This window comes from Danio rerio, chromosome 12, assembly GCF_049306965.1.
Source record: "Danio rerio strain Tuebingen ecotype United States chromosome 12, GRCz12tu, whole genome shotgun sequence".
Lineage (NCBI taxonomy): Eukaryota > Metazoa > Chordata > Actinopteri > Cypriniformes > Danionidae > Danio > Danio rerio.
This window is the reverse complement of record NC_133187.1, coordinates 50,730,903-50,751,644: the sequence shown is the minus strand read 5'-3', so window position 1 is coordinate 50,751,644 and position 20,742 is coordinate 50,730,903. Positions and strand designations below refer to the sequence as shown.

At 36.6% G+C, this 20,742-nt stretch overlaps 1 protein-coding gene and 1 long non-coding RNA gene across 2 annotated transcripts in view; one reads left to right on the top strand and one right to left on the bottom strand.

Moving 5' to 3' along the window:
• The window catches only part of LOC141376897 (uncharacterized), a 31,793-nt gene that overhangs the window by 3,469 nt on the left and 7,582 nt on the right, over positions 1–20,742 (top strand). Inside the window, exon 2 of the long non-coding RNA XR_012388280.1 lies at positions 10,747–10,862. This is a non-coding gene — a long non-coding RNA (uncharacterized lncRNA). The remainder of the gene's footprint in view (positions 1–10,746; positions 10,863–20,742) is intronic.
• On the bottom strand, positions 2,728–17,964 carry scd (stearoyl-CoA desaturase (delta-9-desaturase)). Its single transcript, NM_198815.2, is given in 6 exon segments — positions 2,728–4,774; positions 6,705–6,937; positions 9,825–10,030; positions 10,819–10,949; positions 13,757–13,980; positions 17,746–17,964. Coding segments are annotated over 5 exon segments (981 nt in total). The 5' UTR covers positions 13,968–13,980; positions 17,746–17,964; the 3' UTR covers positions 2,728–4,574.

Sequence of the window (20,742 nt, the reverse complement as noted above, 5' to 3'; positions counted from 1 at the left end):
TGTCCTCTCAAGTGGTGGAAAGACAATGCACAGCGTTACCCACTGCTGTCAACCTTGGCTAAATCATATCTCTCTGTCCCAGAAACCTCAGTCCCGAATGAGAGGGTTTATTCTGTTACAGTGGACATGCCCAGAGACCCCAGCTTTTACCAGATTACATTTATATGATCATTTTCCTTAAAAAAACCCATCTCTATCTGAGTGAGTGAGTGATTAAATGTTGAATGTGATGAGTTTTCAACAATACTAAATTGAAACTTTATTTTTTAATATGGTTTAATAGTTTTTTGTTATTAAAATTAAAGATCCTGTTTGGAAACTTACAGATAGATGGCTGATTTGTGTCATTGATATGTTCAATGCTAAGGTAAATAAACACTTTTGGCACTTTTTTTCGAGTCTTTTCATTAGTTTTGTTTTTCCTGTAAATTATTCAATAAATACCGTACCGTGCCATTCATACCGAGGTATTACCGTACCGTGAAATTCTGATACGTTACATCCCTAATATTCACACATTCATTCAGTGACGACTTGTGACACACTCCCTATAGTGTTTATTACGGCACTTTGAATATTCAGTCTGAAATAACCTGCAAGTGTGACTTGAAAACAACATTAGCACAGTTTATTTGACTGTGAACATGTTGTACTTTGATAGTCACTGCTGCTAATAAGATTTCGCTATTTAGAGATTGTAAATAATATTTTTATGAAATTTCATTATTAAGGAGAAAGTCTGAATGTGCGAATATAAAACCGACTTTACCTCGTTCACATATCCTGCTGTACAGGTGCAGTTCGCTGTCAGAATGCAGTGGTTTTGCGTGTTGGTGATTAATTACCCAGGCCTTTGCTTGTATAACATTGTATAACTCCGTCTTCTTGTCTTTGGCTGAGCAGAACCTCGGTTTTTAGCTCTACATAGTGTTGAATCTGGTCATGGAGCATTATTTCTTGCACATGACCACACAGAACACTGTTGGCATCCAAAGACTTGTAGACCTTTAACTTCTCTCTTGTAAAATCACTCGGAGCTTCATTGAGATTGTATATTTGGGGCTGGATGCTTGGTCATTTCATCTTATCCAATATCCATTGGGAGGGTGCTATCGCAAATGGACCTGTCAGACGCTCACTTTAAAGGGCCATGACACCCCCCTCTTTCGGTTAGAGTCTACTTCAGAATTTTTTCAAAAGATGCATGATTAATGGGCGGAGCTCCACGAGCATCGGGCAGGAGTGGGCGTGGCCAGCAGGGGAGAACGTGAGCGAACAACCGTTGTAGTCAGTCAGCTCAGAAAATGAGACAAACCATGAGGAGACGCATGAGTTTATAGTTTACAAAGTTAAAATGCAAAGAAATGAACAGTGATTTAATGCCCTGCTACATTTGTTATTCGTAATTTCATATAAAGACAACCACAATTTATATCATTATAAAGATAAGTGTGTTCATGTAAACACTATAAATGAGGATTCTCCCTCAATCCCCGTATCCAGCAGACTCAGTGCAGCAGGTCTCCTGCCCTGTCTATTTTAACCATTAGCCCTGCTGGTAATCTGGAGGATTTAGGCAAACACAGCAGCACAGTGATGTGTCTGAATGTGAATGAACTCCTGATAAAAGACAGCGTCCGCCATTCTCTAATACTCGTGCTGCTCTCCCGACAAAAATGCTAGCAGCACACACACAGCTTTGCTGTATGATCGGCCCTGACAAGATCGCGGAGGAAAACATGCAACAAACCCCGTGGATGATGGAAACAAACGCATATGAACGGCTAAATACTGTGCCGTGGTTTCTGTGTCTCTCAGCTCGGGCTTGACACTGGCAGGTCTGATGAATAATTAAGCAGCCGGCTCTTCTCATAGGATAAGAAAACTCCGCTATAAATAATAATGAGAAACCGACGCGTCATCATTGCACTTGCAGTTCTGCGCTACGTCGCCGATTTTAATCCCGCCCCAAAAATCATTTTAAACCCGGAAGCTGAAATGAGCTGACAAAAGCTCAAAATTATCCAGTTTTCCCCACAATTACAGCTGACAGGTGCTAACATTGTCTTAACTGATGCTCAACACACACACACATCTGTTAATATAAAAAAAAAGTTCTCCAGGGTGTCCTGAACCTTTAACGTTAATTTTGCTGAATCACTGTGCTTATCACTGGCTGACGAGCTGTTATAATATGCTGAAAGCATTATGTCAATAATATATATAATGTGCAATCAATATATCTTATTTCTAAGACAACAACAAACTCTGCACCGCATCTGATGTCATTCCCTCGCTGTAAATGCTAGCGCTTCCAGTTGCTTTCTGCCCCCTCCCCGCGCGCATCCTGAATGTTTACAAATATGGTAATTGGTCTATAGGGGAATTGGGTAAGCTAAATTATCCATAGTGTATGTGTGTATGACCTGGTCCTCCAGGTTATGAAACACCAACACTGTCCGGCTAAATATCAGCTATGGGAGTAAGTAAGAGTAAACATGTTATATTTTTCTGGATTATCTTGCTCTTAATGATTAAGAATCCCCGATGTAGCTCGTTATTTCAGTCTGGGTAATTTACTTGCTTTTAATCATGTACATCATTTAATAGTCAAGTGAAATCTGACCTGAGCATATTGCAGGAATGGTGTTTAATACACAATCTGCTGAAATGATCCTTTTAAAGCTTGGCAGGATGATCAGAAATGAAGTGCAGTACTCAGACAGGTGTAGAAGCTCTTTGCTTGAGGCTTTATTTCCAGTAATTGATTATGAAACCTTGGTCTATTCATAATTACAGGCTGGTGTATTACAAACAGGAGCGTCACATTAGTTTTAGGAGCTAGAGGCTTCTTCCAAATCGCACGAGATCTCTCAAAACTTTTTGGCATCTCAAGTCACAAGTCTCAGAGCACAAATAAGGCAGTGTGTGAGAGAAACAGTCATGGTTGAGACACACACACACACACACACACACACACACTCAATATGAAGTCTGTGAGGAATTACAAAAGCAATTTCATGACAAACAACTCGACGAATGAAACCAAATATGGAAAAATAGCATCTCTGAAAATATGTTTGATTAAACATAAAGCTACAATTCGGCTCACATGCAACACAACTGTATTTGGCATCACACAAACACATGATCCTCATAATATCTGAGCTAAAATTATTATATAATTATTGTAAATCTGTTCACAGAGCTCTGTATTAATACAGCGTACTCTACGAACTGAAGGTCAGACCGGAAAATCTGAACTCAAAAGTAAGATGATCATGTACAGTTAATGACAACACAATTTACAGTACAAAATAGTCAAGAATCAACATTCTCATGCAAACTCTACCATTCGATCCAGTCACAAACATCCAGATTATTCTGAATTCTCTATAATTATCAATGTGTTAGCATGAAATTATAGATAGCATCACTCTGTAGGCGTGTGTGTGTTTACAGATTAAACCTTAAAGGGGCAGTTCACCCAAAAATGAAAAATGACTTCCTTCGGTTGAACACAAAAGAAGATAGTCTGAAGAATGTTGGAAATTAACATCAGTAGATACCAAATAATAATAATCATGTCAGTGGCTGTCTTTAATGTTTAGTTGATGTTCAATCGTGTTCAACAGAAGAAAGCTTTGGAACAAGAGTAAACAAATGGCAGAGATGTCATTTTCGTGTGTACTGTCCCTTTAAGAAGATCTCACTATCAAAAATATTTGAAGCCGTTTCACGGCTGCAAGTCAAATCTGTGCTATAATCAACTTATAATAATGGATAATTCACTCAAAAAATGCTAATTCTGTCATTATTTAGTCTTCCTTAAGTTAGTTTCAATCCTCTGAGTTTCTTCTATTCAGATGAACACAAAAGAAGATATTTTGAAGAATGCTGTAAACCGGTAACCATTGACTTGCATTGTATTTGTTGTTCTTACTATGGAAGTCAATTGAAAGTCTTGTTTTTTTGTGTGTTTAACATAAGAAAAAACACTTAAGGCTGAATAAATGTTCATTTTTTGGGGTGAGCTATCCCCTTAATACAGATTCCAACCATTCAAACGTCATTCCTACAAAACAAATGAACAATTTGTGCAAGTATGGCAACAGAACAGAATATATAACGCAACACAAAGCACTGACAATAAGGTGCAGCTGTTAAATATTAAATTAAGTATTAAACCTCTTCGTGAATTTCTACCAAACTGCACCGATCTAGATTTGGCACGGGCTCGTCACACAAAAAAAGGCCCCGGCGGGCGGGTGACGGGGCGCCACGTTTAGCTCCTGCATTGAGAAAAACGAGCACGTCAGCAATAAGAGCTCAGAGCGGGGCGTCCCGAATATCTGAGAAGAGGAAGCCGGAAACACAGTGTGAATAAGCGCTACACAAACAGCTCAGATCCCTGTATTAAAGCTCCCTCTCCTCTGGGGATGAGGAGAAAATGAGAATAATAATAATAATAATGGTAGATTTAATGGTAGCAGGAGATTGAAGAGCGCCTTGACCGGCCTTCGGTTTTTTTGGGCTGGACATCCGTTTTCTTTTGAGATGGAGGATGTTTTTTTTTAGCCGCTTCTGTAGCTGCCGTCGCCTGTACGCTTCACCCGAGCCAGAATCAGCTCTTTAGACACACGCTTACGATTACTGGCCAGACCCAAGAAGCACATGGTGTCCACGAAGATGGTGGTGAGATTGAGCTTCCATCCGTACTCGCTGGTGGAGTAGTCGTAGGGAAACGTGTGGTGGTAATTGTGGTAGCCTTCACCTGAGAGACAATGCAAAATAAAAGCATTAGTGCTGAGGTGTCTAAATATATAATAATGGACATTTATTATTTGTATATGTACTTATTATTTTAATCAAATGTATTCTATAAGTGATAGAATTATGTATTATTGAATATAACATCAGGGCTCAACAATAAGGACTGCCCGATGGCCCCGGGCCAGCGTGTGAGATGCTCGGGACAGTAGACAGGATCGTTACTGGCCCGATAGGGCCACTAATGCCCAGTCACTAAAGTTTAATTTGCCTGTGACTATTTGTCAATTGTGTGCAAATACAGTCAGAATAGAGAAACCGTTTGCGTTTTTAAGCCTTCAAATGCTACCTTCTCGGTTCCTCTTATCTGATTGGATGTTGTGAGCATGTTATTTTTTTCCGTAACAATCAGTACAGCTAAGAGACAGCAACATGGCGGCAACATCAAGTAATGATGCTAAAGGAAAACATTTGTCTGTAGCTTCTTGGAAGCAGACATTTACGAGGGTACACCACGACTAAAAAAAGGTGGTGATGTTTTGTACAGTTTGCCGTTAGTTTGGCAGGTCAGTCATCTTTTTGTTTTGCAAAAAAATACCTGCACATTTTGCTACTTTTGTTTGCAAAACACTTTATTAACAATTTTTAAATATTTAAATTCTAGATTTACCAACATTTTGACATTTTTTTATTTATTTGTGGCTTAGAAATGGCTATTAACTTTTTTTGGTGGGGCCAGTGACAATATTGGCAGGGCAGGTAAAAATCTGAACCACTGGTCCGATCGGGCCACTAGAAAAAAATCCTTAGCGTTGAACCCTGAACATGAAGTTGAAATGTAATTTTTTCAATTATTTTCCAAGTACTGTTTAGCAGAGCAAGGAATTGTTCACAGTATTTCCTCTAATGTTTGTTCTTCTGGAGAAAGTCTTGTTTGTTTTATTTGGGCTAGAATAAAAGCAGTTTTTATTAGTTTTAAAGCCATGTTAAGCTCAATATTATTCGCCCCTTCAGCAATATTAGTGTTGGATTGTCTCCAGAACAAACCACTGTTATACAATGACTTGCCTAATTACCCTAACTTTACCCTAATTACCCTAGTGAAGCCTTTACATGTCACATTAAGCTGAATACTAGTGTCTATAACATCAGAAAGGTCCGACCCTTCCTATCTGAACATGCGACTCAACTCCTTGTTCAAGCTCTTGTTCTCTCCAGACTGGATTACTGCAACTCTCTACTAGCCGGGCTTCCAGCTAACTCTATCAAGCCTCTTCAGCTGTTCCAGAACGCAGCAGCACGAGTGGTCTTTAATGAAGCTAAAAGAGCACATGTCACTCCGCTGCTCATCCGTTTGCACTGGCTGCCAGTTGCTGCTCGCATCAAACTCAAAGCTCTGATGTTTGATACAAAGCGACTTCTGGCTTTGCTCCTTCTTATCTGCTCTCACTTCTGCAGATGTATGTGTCCTCCAGAAACTTGCGTTCTGTGAATGAACGTCGCCTCGTGGTTCCATCCCAAAGAGGGAAGAAATCACTTTCCCGAACTCTCGCGCTCAATCTGCCCAGTTGGTGGAATGAACTCCCTAACTGCATCAGAACGGCAGAGTCACTCGCTGTCTTCAAGATACGACTTAAAAACTCAACTATTTAGTCTCCACTACACTTCCTAATCTGCAATTGCCTCTCTGACTCCACCGCTAACTGCACTACAAAAATAAATACATAATAAATTACTAATGTTTTGCTTCTTGCACTTCACACACCTGAAACTTGCCTACAGCACTTATTTATTGTTGCTCTTATAGTTGTGTAAATTGCTTCCTTGTCCTCATTTGTTAGTCTTTTTGGATAAAAGCATCTGCTAAATGACTAAATGTAAATGTAAAACTATTATGATTAGAAATGTGTTGAATGTTTGTTCATCAGACATACCTATAGCACTGAAGGTGACGAATCGGTTCTCCCTGGGGCCGATGTTTCCATCATAGGGCCGATTTCCCCACATGTGTGCAGCGCTGTTGACCAGCCAGGTAGAGTTTAAGCCTAGTGCGTATCTGAGGAGCGTCGGGATGAAATACGCGATCCAGAGAGACTCGCCCCACATGTACCAGGGCACAAACGTGGGGACAACGAAGCACATCAACACCACAGACAGCTTGTAGAATCTGTGGAGTAAATCAGACACTGTTCAATCATAGTCAAAGTTACAACTACACTAAAGAACATTCATAAATTAATGGTTTTGCATAATTTGTGACTGACGTTTTTATTTTTTCACATCTATTTAGGTTTTTAAATTGCATTATGAGATCTTTTAACCTTGAATAGTTAAAAAAAGTGACTTTTCTGAACATTTTTAGTAGTCTGCATGCTATATTGTCTGGCTTGGTGGTGTATATTATGCTACAAAACCCTTGTAATAAACTGCAGCACATTTCCTGTTATTATACACACTTATTTCTCTATATATTAATTCAAACGACTAAAATGTCAATAAAAGTCACTAAAATGTGTATTTTTAATCACTGGAATAACAAATAATACAAAAAAATAGATGTTTCATGCAAATGTTTAGCTTAGTAAAGTAAAACACACAAAAAAAGATTAATTAGTTTAATTAAATATAATTCAGGCAGGCAGAGACTGTCAAAAACTGCTATAGTGGGCATCCTTAAGTTCATATTTTCTTTAAGTTTGTGTTTCCAAGACAAAATACACCCTAATACACATACAAACATTATTTTTTAGATATAACTTAATATAATGCATGTCATTATTTTCAAAACTGTTCATTTATAGTTTTTGCTTTTAAAAAATACGACAAGGATCATGCAAATGAGATGCAAATAAAATGTACCCTAAATATTCTAAAATCAGCTATATAACAGCACATTTAGTTTGTTTACAGACACCAAATGTATGTTTTATTACTGATATTAATAATAATATTGAAAATAGAAATGTTTAACTTAGTAAAGTAAAACAATATGAAAATTAGACCTAATTATTTAATGCTAATTAAAGCTGAATATATGATTCAGGAGGCGGAGACTGTCAAAAATATCTATAGTGGGAGTGTTTAAGTTCATATTTTCAGAGACCAAATGCACCTAAATACACATACAAACATTATGTTTAGATATATTTTGATTTAATGCGTGTTATTATTGTCAAAATTGTACACTAAAAGTTTTTGCTTTTGAAAAATACTACAGGGGTTATGCAAATGAGATGCAAAATATACCCTAAATGTTCTAGAATCAGCCATATAACTAACAGCACTGTTTGTTTGATGACAGACGCGAAATGTATGTTTCACTACTGAAATTACAAAAAATATAGAAAATAGAAGTATTAATTTAATTTAGTGGAGTAAAAACATGATAATTAGACTTATTTGATGCTAATTGAAGCTGAATGTATGATTTAGGAGGCGGAGACTGTCAAAAATATCTATAGTGGGAGTGTTTAAGTTCATATTTTCAAGACCAAATGCACCCAAACACACATACAAACATTATTTTAGATATAACGTGTGTCATTACTGTCAAAATTGTTCATTAAAAGTTTTTGTTTTTGAAAAATACAACAAGGTTTATGCAAATAAGATGCAAAATGTACCCTAAATGTTTTAGAATCAGTAATATAACTAACAGCACAGGTTTTTTTTATGACACCCAAATGTGTTTTGTTTACTAAAATGACTAATAATAAAAAAATAGAAATGTTAATTTAATTTAGTAGAGTAAAAAATATGAAAATTAGACTTATTTGATGCTAATTTAAGCTAAATGTATTATTCAGGAGGTGGAGGCTGTCAAAAATAGGGTAGTGAGAGTCTTTAAGTTGATATTTTTAAGACAAATTGCATCTAAATACACATACAAACATTATTTTTTAAGATATAACTTGATATAATGTGTGTCATTATTCAAAATCATTCATTAAAAGTTTTTGCTTTAAAACATACAAGGTTTAGGGCTGAATGATATATCGTTACAGCATTAATAATGCAATGTGTGCATCTGCAATAGTCACATCACAGGATTATATTATTAATGTAATGTAATGTAATGTAATGTGTATTTATATAGCGCATTTATTGTGTATGGCCATACACCCAAAGCGCTTCACAATCATGAGGGCGGTCTCTCCACACCACCACCAGTGTGCAGCATCCACTTGGATGATGCGACGGCTGCCACAGGACAACGGCGCCAGTGCGCTCACCACACACCAGCTATTGGTGGAGTGGAGGGACAGTGATAGAGCCAATTCGGTGGAGAGGGGATGATTGGGAGGCCATGATCGTAAGGGCCGATAGAGGGACTTTGGCTAGGACACCGGGGTTTCACCCCTGCTCTTTCACGAGAAGTGCCTTGGGATTTTTAATGACCACAGAGAGTCAGGACCTCGGTTTAACGTCTCATCCGAAAGACGGCGCCCACTGACAGTTTAGTGTCCCCTTCACTTTTACTGGGGCATTAGGACTCACACAGACCACAGGTTGAGCGCCCCCTGCTGGCCTCACTAACACCACTTCCAACAGCAACCTAGTGTTCCCTAGTGGTCTCCATCCAGGTACTAACCAGGCTCAGCCCTGCTTAGCTTCAGTGAGTAACCGGTCTTGGGCTGCAGGGTGATATGGCTGTGGCTTAAGTCAAGACATTATTAAATATGCTTATTTTTTTATTATTTATAGATCAATGTCCATGTTATTTTACATTTGATTGTTCAATTTCTGTACATGAATACTGTTAGACTCCCCGGAAAACCATAAAGCACTGTTTGTTTATTTATTTCTGCTTATAATTTATTATAATTTATGCAGATGCACTGCATTGAAAAAAAAACTTGATGATCCCAATTAATCTAAATTAATGAAGTCTTTCCAAACAGACCTATTCAAATCATCTGGTGAAATTAAACTCATACCGCAATGTCAGATTTTTCCAATATCGCACAGCCCTAACAAGTTTTATGCAAATGAGATGCAAATTGTTCGAGAATCAGCCAAATAACTTACAGCACAGTTTGTATAACGAGACTCACCTCCTCTGAAACATGACCACCTTATCGGCCTTCAGGTCAGTGAGCTCTAGTTTGCGTCCTCTCTCGATGACTTCCGGGTGTTTTCGAACCAGCAGCCAGCCGACGTGAGAAAAGAAAAAGCCCCGGTTTGAGTTGTGAGGGTCGGCGTCCGTCTCGGAGTACTTGTGATGCACGCGGTGATCCCGGGACCATTCATAGATGTCATTCTACAAGAGAAGAAAATAAAGAGTGCAATTGTATTTACCGCCACTAGGGGCAGAGAAATTAGATTACATCCTTGACATTTCTCAGCCCCTAATATGTATATATGCATGTGTGTTTATGTATATGTATTATGCATAAATGTATTATATTATGCACATACATAAAAACAAACCTGTACAGAACTTTTTTTGCAGACATTTAAATGCATAATTTATTTGTATCATATATATATATATATATATATATATATATATATATTTATACATATATATATTATACACATATATATATATATATATATATATATATATATATATATATATATATATATATATATATATATATATTTATATATATATAATATACATGCACGCACGCACGCACGCACACGATTAACAGTATTCAAAATAAAAGTTTGTATTGACATAATGCATGTGTGTTTTGTATGTTATGCATTTATAAATACTCGCATGCATGCATATATTAGAGAAATTTATATTTAGATATAATCTATACATAATATAATTTAATATGCATTTAAATGTCTTTTGTGGTTCTGTTTTTATTTTTTTGTACATAATAAACTTTTATTTTGGATGCATTTAATCAGGATTCATTTTTTGAGCAGCACTATATGACACATGTTCATTATCTTTGTATATTACATTATTATTGAGTATCAGCATATGTCCGACACAAATCCAACTGTGTGTTGCAGATAGCGAGTGGATTGTGCTGTAATCATCCTGAGATGCTTCTCGACAGTATTTCTCGGATTATTGTTGATTACCTGGAAGGCCATGGAGTTTCCGATGGCCAGAAAGATGCGCAGAGGTAAAGTGGCTTTATATGATCTGTGACTCCACAACCTGTGAACGCCTGCAGTGATGCCCAGACCACCATACACGAAACACGCAAAAGCTGCACACAAAAATAAAGACATTCGTGATCTCATGTTATAAAATAATAGATTTACTTTGAGTCACAAAACAAAACCATTTCAATCACACTTTAAATCACAATCACTTAAACACATTAGTGCATTCAGCTGTGCACACACCTTCCACAACACATTTGTCATCAAATATTGTAGTATATTGTGGTGAAGATGAGCTCACAAGCCTGTCTTTTGAAAAAAAAAATCATAGCTCACAAAAGCACAGTGCAATTAATTAATATAGCCAGAAAGTCAGTCCACAATAAAGGTATATTCAAGTGCATTCAAATAAAAAGTGATAAATAAATTTCATAGCATCAAAGAAACAACAATCATGCTGTAAATATGTCGTCATGTCATATGATGATCATGATATACATCACCATATTGCAGCATTTCATTCATTTTCCTTCAGCTTAGTCCTTTATTCATCAGGGGTCGCCACAGTGGAATGAACCAGCAACCATTCCAGCATATGTTTTACGCTGCAAATGCCCTTCCAGCTGCAACCCAATACTGGGAAACACCCATACACACTCATTCACACACACACTCGTACACTACAGCCAATTTAGTTAATCAATTCTCCTATAACGCATGTGTTTGTACTGTGAGGGAAACTGGAGCACCCGGAGGAAACCCATGCCAACATAGGGAGAACATGCAAACTCCACAGGTATGTCAACTGGCCTAGCCGGGACTCAAACCAGCGACCTTCTTGCTATGAGGCTACAGTGCTAACCACTGAGCCACCGTGCCACCACTGTACCATTTCTGCAAATTCAAATCACCTAGTATTTTGTATATATTGACCACATGTAAAGGAGTACTTACATACTTATATGTGATCATGTTTCTGTCTTTATTTAGAACTTCAGGAAAAAAATCTAATGTGTAGTTTAATTAAAAAATTTCTAAATATAAAACATTAAGAAAATGGGAAACAAAGATGGGAACTTTTCTGTCGGCATCCCTGTCAGTGTTGCTAGATGCAGCGGACTGATTCCGGCCCAAAAACTATCCAAACCCTGCATAAAACATAAAAAGCACCACCCAACAATCAGCAGACTATATAGTAGACTATGTTGAGAAGCTGAGGAGCAGGGGGGAGAGATGTGGAGATGTGGTGTGTCTCGTTGGGAGATCACAACTGTTGTAAGCATTTGTATGAGAGGAACGGGGCTATGGCATCTCCTTTAGGAGATCATAACAGGTTTATAAGTGAAGACTGGGGCACGCTGTTGCAAACCCGCCCAAATTTTCACTACCCGCCTATGACATTATTTACCCGCAAAAACAAATTCCAAACAGAACAATTAGGTGGAAAACCGCCCAATCTGGCAACACTGATCCCTGTAATGGCATGTAATATTGCATATTACTCATTCAAATTATTTTAAAAGTATATACAGGGTGTCTGCGGGTGTTTAAAAAGCATTAATAAAGTTGATCGATCAATTTAGAGAAATTTAAGCCCCTTAAATATATTCTTAAATGCTATTTTACATGGTATTAAATTCATTCATTCATTTTCTTGTCGGCTTAGTCGCTTTATTAATCCGGGGTCGCCACAGCGGAATGAACCGCCAACTTATCCAGCAAGTTTTTATGATTCCCTTCCATCTGCAACCCATCTCTGGGAAACATCCACACACACATTCACACACTACGGACAATTTAGCCTACCCAATTCACCTGAACCACAGGTGTTTGGACTGTAGGGGAAACCAGAGCACCCGGAGGAAACCCACGCGAAGGCAGGGAGAACATGCAAACTCCACACAGAAACGCCAACTGAGGTTCGAACCAGCCACCTTCTTGCTGTGAGGCGACAGCACTACCTACTGCGCCACTGCCTCGCCCATGGTATTAAATGATGCATTATTTTTGATTATGCAGTGCAGTTATTTATTACACTCGCTTGAATTTACTCTGTGAATGTTGGCATGCTGTGTAGATTATGAAATCGATAAAATCCTGCAAGATTTGACGTCATGCTGCTTTGTTTACTGCATTAACCAAGGCAACATCGTTTTTCCTGCTCTTCTATATGCGCCCTCTGCTGGATTAGCATTTCATTCAGCTTCCTTCAGCTTAATCTCTTTATTCATTGGGGGTGGCCACAGCGGAATGAACCGCCAACTTATCCAGCATATGTTTTACACAGCAGATGCCCTTAAAGCTGCTACCCAGTACTAGGAAACACCCATGCACATTCATTCACACACATTCACTACTGTCAATTTAGTTAATCAAGTCCCCTACAGCGCATGTGTTTTGAAACCAGAGCACCCGGAGGAAACCCACGCCAACACAGGGAGAACATGCAAACTCCACACAGAAACACCAACTGACCCAGCCTTGAACCAGCGATCTTCTTGCTGTGAGGCAACAGTGCTAACCACTGGGCCACCCGCAGTTATATTCAGTATATTAATAATGTTCTAGTTTAGGATTAGTTTCTTACAATCAGTATTCAGTTGTATACTGGAAGTTTAAATGTGGCCAGTGTTACCAGTTGAAAGCTTAAGTGGCGATGAGGTCTTAATATGTATGGAAAGAGTGTTAAAAAAGCTCTTGAATAGTGTTGTATTCCTGTATAGACACACTGATATAGTTTTTTCCTACTGTGAAGGTCAATGGTTACAACATTTCTCAAAACATCTTCTTTTGTTGTTCAATGAAAAAAGAAACTCATAAGTTGTCAGAGCCACATGAGGGAGAGGACATGTTGATTTTAGTGTGAACTGTCTCTTTAAAGTAATATCGAGTGTGAGTGTCTGATACTCACCCCAGAGGAGTGTGAGCGGGTGAGCAGACGGGATCAGGAAGAGGCCATACACCGCAGCAATGTGCAGAAGACTCATCAGAATGACATTTCGCCACACTATTTTCATAGGAGGCTTGGGGCCTGGTTTCTCTTTATATAAGGGGTCAAACTCATCCTCCATTGCCTCCAGCTGGGGCTGCAAGACTGGAGCTTTCACATCAGAATCAGGCATGATGATGATATATCTGCCAACATAAACACACACATTTCTGTCATTCTAGTGTTCAGTGCATGCTCAAAGGGGATGATGATGATCACTAAACACACACTTATTTTATTCCAGTGTTCAGTGCATGCTCAAAAATAATGATTCACTCTAAACGCACACTTATTTCATTCTATGGTCCAATGCATACTTAACAATGTTCACTAAACAGACTTATTTAATTGATTCTGGTGTTCAGTGCATACTCAAAACTCACAATGATGATCACTAAACACACTTATTTAATTCTAGCATACTCAGAACTCACAATGATGATCACTAAACACACTTATTTAATTCTAGCATACTCAAAACTCACAATGATGATCACTAAACACACTTATTTAGTTCTAGCATACTCAAACTCACAATGATGATCACTAAACACACTTATTTAATTCTAGCATACTCAAACTCACAATGATGATCACTAAACACACTTATTTAGTTCTAGCATACTCAAAACTCACAATGATGATCACTAAACACACTTATTTAGTTCTAGCATACTCAAACTCACAATGATGATCACTAACACACTTATTTAATTCTAGCATACTCAAACTCACAATGATGATCACTAAACACACTTATTTAGTTCTAGCATACTCAAAACTCACAATGATGATCACTAAACACACTTATTTAGTTCTAGCATACTCAAACTCACAATGATGATCACTAAACACACTTATTTAATTCTAGCATACTCAAACTCACAATGATGATCACTAAACACACTTATTTAATTCTAGCATACTCAAACTCACAATGATGATCACTAAACAAACTTATTTAGTTCTAGCATACTCAAACTCACAATGATGATCACTAAACACACTTTAGTTCTAGCATACTCAAACTCACAATCATGATCACTAAACACACTTATTTAATTCTAGCATACTCAGAACTCACAATGATGATCACTAAACACACTTATTTAATTCTAGCATACTCAGAACTCACAATGATGATCACTAAACACACTTATTTAATTCTAGCATACTCAGAACTCACAATGATGATCACTAAACACACTTATTTAGTTCTAGCATACTTAAAACTCACAATGATGATCACTAAACACACTTTAGTTCTAGCATACTCAAACTCACAATGATGATCACTAAACACACTTATTTAGTTCTAGCATACTCAAACTCACAATCATGATCACTAACACACTTATTTAGTTCTAGCATACTCAGAACTCACAATGATGATCACTAACACACTTATTTAGTTCTAGCATACTCAGAACTCACAATGATGATCACTAACACACTTATTTAGTTCTAGCATACTCAGAACTCACAATCATGATCACTAAACACACTTATTTAGTTCTAGCATACTCAAACTCACAATGATGATCACTAAACACACTTATTTAGTTCTAGCATACTCAAACTTACAATGATGATCACTAAACACACTTATTTAGTTCTAGCATACTCAAACTCACAATCATGATCACTAACACACTTATTTAGTTCTAGCATACTCAGAACTCACAATGATGATCACTAAACACACTTATTTAGTTCTAGCATACTCAAAACTCACACTGATGATCACTAACACACTTATTTAGTTCTAGCATGCTCAAAACTCGCAATGATGATCACTAAACACACTTATTTAGTTCTAGCATACTCAAAACTCACAATGATGATCACTAAGCACTTATTTAGTTCTAGCATACTCAAAACTCGCAATGATGATCACTAAACACACTTATTTAATTCTAGCATACTCAAAACTCACAATGATGATCACTAAACACACTTATTTAGTTCTAGCATACTCAAACTTACAATGATGATCACTAAACACACTTATTTAGTTCTAGCATACTCAGAACTCACAATGATGATCACTAAACACACTTATTTAGTTCTAGCATACTCAAAACTCACAATGATGATCACTAAGCACTTATTTAGTTCTAGCATACTCAAAACTCGCAATGATGATCACTAACACACTTATTTAATTCTAGCATACTCAAACTCACAATGATGATCACTAAACACACTTATTTAGTTCTAGCATACTCAGAACTCACAATGATGATCACTAACACACTTATTTAGTTCTAGCATACTCAGAACTCACAATGATGATCACTAAACACACTTATTTAGTTCTAGCATACTCAAAACTCACACTGATGATCACTAACACACTTATTTAGTTCTAGCATGCTCAAAACTCGCAATGATGATCACTAAACACACTTATTTAGTTCTAGCATACTCAAAACTCACAATGATGATCACTAAGCACTTATTTAGTTCTAGCATACTCAAAACTCGCAATGATGATCACTAAACACACTTATTTAATTCTAGCATACTCAAAACTCACAATGATGATCACTAAGCACTTATTTAGTTCTAGCATACTCAAAACTCGCAATGATGATCACTAAACACACTTATTTAGTTCTAGCATACTCAAAACTCACAATGATGATCACTAAGCACTTATTTAGTTCTAGCATACTCAAACTCACAATGATGATCACTAAACACACTTATTTAATTCTAGCATACTCAAAACTCACAATGATGATCACTAAACACACTTATTTAGTTCTAGCATACTCAAAACTCACACTGATGATCACTAACACACTTATTTAGTTCTAGCATGCTCAAAACTCGCAATGATGATCACTAAACACACTTATTTAGTTCTAGCATACTCAAAACTCACAATGATGATCACTAAGCACTTATTTAGTTCTAGCATACTCAAAACTCGCAATGATGATCACTAAACACACTTATTTAATTCTAGCATACTCAAAACTCACAATGATGATCACTAAACACACTTATTTAGTTCTAGCATACTCAAACTTACAATGATGATCACTAAACACACTTATTTAGTTCTAGCATACTCAGAACTCACAATGATGATCACTAAACACACTTATTTAGTTCTAGCATACTCAAAACTCACAATGATGATCACTAAGCACTTATTTAGTTCTAGCATACTCAAAACTCGCAATGATCACTAAACACACTTATTTAATTCTAGCATACTCAAAACTCACAATGATGATCACTAAACACACTTATTTAATTCTAGCATACTCAAAACTCACAATGATGATCACTAAACAAACTTTAGTTCTAATGCTTAATTTTTCAGTAAACACACTCATTTCCTTCCAGTGCATGCTCAAAACTGATGATAATGATCATTACAAATACTTGTTTATTTTAGTCTTCATTGCATGCTCATAATTATTAATGATGGCATCTAAACAAACACTTCTTTATACTAGAGTTTAGTGCATGCTCAAAAATGATCACTAAACACACACTCATTTTATTATAGCGTTAACTGCATGCCCAAAAATGATATTAATAATCATTACAAAACGCATACTTTAGTCATTCGTTGGTAATGCATGCTCAAACATGAAAATACGATCACCACAAAACATAAACACAACCTTCTGTCATTTTAGTGTTCAGTGCATGCTCAAATTGATCACTACAAAACATACACTTGTGTCATTTTGGAGATCAATGCAAACTCGAACATGATAACAACAAACACATGCTCACATATCATAATCATAACTACAAACACTAAGTTCTGTCATCCCAGTGTTCAGTGCATGCTCTAAAACAGCGAACACAGCAGAATCAGAAGCACTCAGGCAGCAAATTAAACCTGCTCACAGCAACAGATGCGTTTAATATTAGTGAACACTCACCAAACTGCTCTAAACACGTGGACCCGCTCAAGTTAAGTCGTCTCAGGAAGCGCAATTTCCGAACACAGTATAAAACTCAGCTGCGTCTCTCAGTGATGGTGATGTCGCGAATGCCAGGAATAACGCGCTCTGATTGGACGAAGCGTTTACAGTGATCTCTCCGATTGGCTGATGTTCATCTGATGTTCGCCTTTATTTATTCACTCTCCAGCATCCGTATGACCGAGCAATACCGGCCCGGTGCTTTTATAGTTCACCGGCTCACCCCACCGGCGAGGAGTCGCTCTCCTCCAGCCAATCACGAGCTCCAGCTGATATTTCATAATGACTTACACATCAGTATTTGGAAATGCCATATATTGAACTTATATTATTTTATACTGATTGACTGATAACGACAGAACTGGCAGAAGAGTGGTGAGTTTGACCAACCCTAAACTACAGTTACCTCGGGTGCTTTCCGAATGCTTTACAGTGTCAGACATATAAATATATATACATGAGTCATTCAGGGATTGCGATTACATCATGCCATGCAATACAATGCAATGATATACAACACATATAGGCTTTACCTCGCAGTGAACGGAATCTTTTATTAATGTACAATTAATTAAAGGTTAAAGGATTAGTTCACTCACATATTAAAATGTACTCTCTCTCTCTCTCTCAAACCGTTCTCAATCATTTATTCTTTGTTGAACACAAAAGAAGATGTTTTGAAGAATGCTGAAAACCTGTTACCATTGACTTCCATAGTAGGAAAAACAAATAATATATATATATATTTTTTTTTTCCAGTGATGAGTTGCGGCTGGAAGGGCATCCACTGTGTAAAACATGTGCTGGATAAGTTGGCGGTTCATTCCACTGATTCCCAGATTAATAAAGAGACTAAGCAGAAAAAAATGAATGAATATATATATATATATATATATATATATATATATATATATATATATATATATATATATATATATATATATATATATATATATATATATGAACCGCCAACTTGTCTAGCATATGTTTTACACTGGGGATGCCCCTCCAGCTGCAACCCATCACTGGGAAACACCCATACACTCTTGCATTCACATACATACACTGTGGACAATTTTAGCTTTCCCAATTCACCTATACCAAATGTGTTTGGTCTGTGAGGGAAACCAGAGCACCCGGGAAAAACCCACACAAACATGGGGAGAACATGCAAACTCCACACAGAATTGCCAAATGACCCAGCCGGGACTCGAACCAGCGACCTTCTTGCTGTGAGACAATTGTTCTACCTACTGCGAAACCGTGATGCCCTAATAATAATTATTCATTCCTTCATTCATTTTCTTTTCGGCTTAGTCCCTTTAGTAGTCTGGTGTCACCACAGCGGAATGAACCACCAACTTATCCAGCACGTTTTTACGCAGCGGATGCTTTTCAAGCCAAGTGATGGGTCACTGGGAAACACCCATACACTCTTGCATTCACACACATACACTGTGGACAATTTTAGCTTTCCCAGTTCCCCTGCAGCACATGTGTTTGGTCTGTGGAGGAAACACACACAAAGACGGGAAGAACATGCAAACTCCACACAGAATTGCCAGCTGACCCAGCCAAGACTCGAACCAGCAACCTTCTTGCTGTTAGGTGATTCTTCTATCCACTGCGCCACCGTGACGCCCTAATAATAAATGATGTAAATATATTTTCTGTTAATTTCCTAAATAAATAAATCAGACAAATTTGAATTTTTTTAATGAAAAATGTATTAATGAATGAATAAATAAAGACTCGTATCATATGTACAAAGTACTGTAATGTATTTTAAATGAGGAATTTGACAAAAAATATATATTACTTATTATAATGTATTATATTATTATATAATATTATAAATAATGTAGTTTTTTTTAATGTTTGTTTATGTTTTGTTTATTATTCCTAAAAAATATAGAATAAAAAACATGTTGGTGTTTATGCTTGACCCATGAAAATGATGATATTATGTAATTATGTGAAGCCGACCCTGAAGTGTTGTAATGCATTTTAAATACGAATTTTAACAAAAATTGTATATTATAAATAATAACGTTTTATATTATTATGTGTTATAATAAATTTTGTGGTTTATTTATTATTATTGTTATCTATTATTATTCCTGAAAAAAATATAAATAAAACCTGTTGGTATTTATACTTGATTAAATTAATTATGTGAATCCGACCCTGAATAAAAGTTTTGTAATTAATTTTAAATGAGGAAATTGACAGAAAATATATATTATATATTATAATGTTTTATATTATTCTAAATTATAATAATTTATGTGTTATATATGCAGTTGAAGTCAGAATTATTCGCTTTGCTTTTATTATTTTTTCCTTTTTAAATATTTCCCAAATGATGTTGAACAGATTCAGGAAATGTTCACGGTATGTCTGATAATGTTTGTTCTTCTGGAGAAAGTCTTATTTTTTTATTTTGGCTAGAATAAAAGCAGTTTTTAATTTTTTATTAACCATTTTAAGGTCAAAATTATTAGACCCTTTAAGCAATTTTTTCCAACTGTCTACAGAACAAACTACTGTTATACAATGACTTGCCTAATTACCCTAACCTGCCTAGTTAACCTAGTTACCCTAGTGAAGCCTTTAAATGTCACTTTAAGCTGTATAGAAGTGTCTTGAAGAATATCTAGTCTAATATTATTTACTGTCATCATGACAAAGAGAAAATAAATCAGTTATTAGAGATGAGTTATAAAAATTACTATGTCTAGAAATGTGTTGAAAAATCTGCATTATATATATATATATATATATATATATAAATATATAAATATTATTGCTAAAAAAAATTAAAAACATGTTGGTATTATGGGCGATGCGGTGGCGCAGTGGGTAGTGCGATCGCCTCACAGCAAGAGGGTTGCTGGTTTGAGACTCGGCTGGGTCAGTTGGTGTTTCTGTGTGGAGTTTGCATGTTCTCATTGC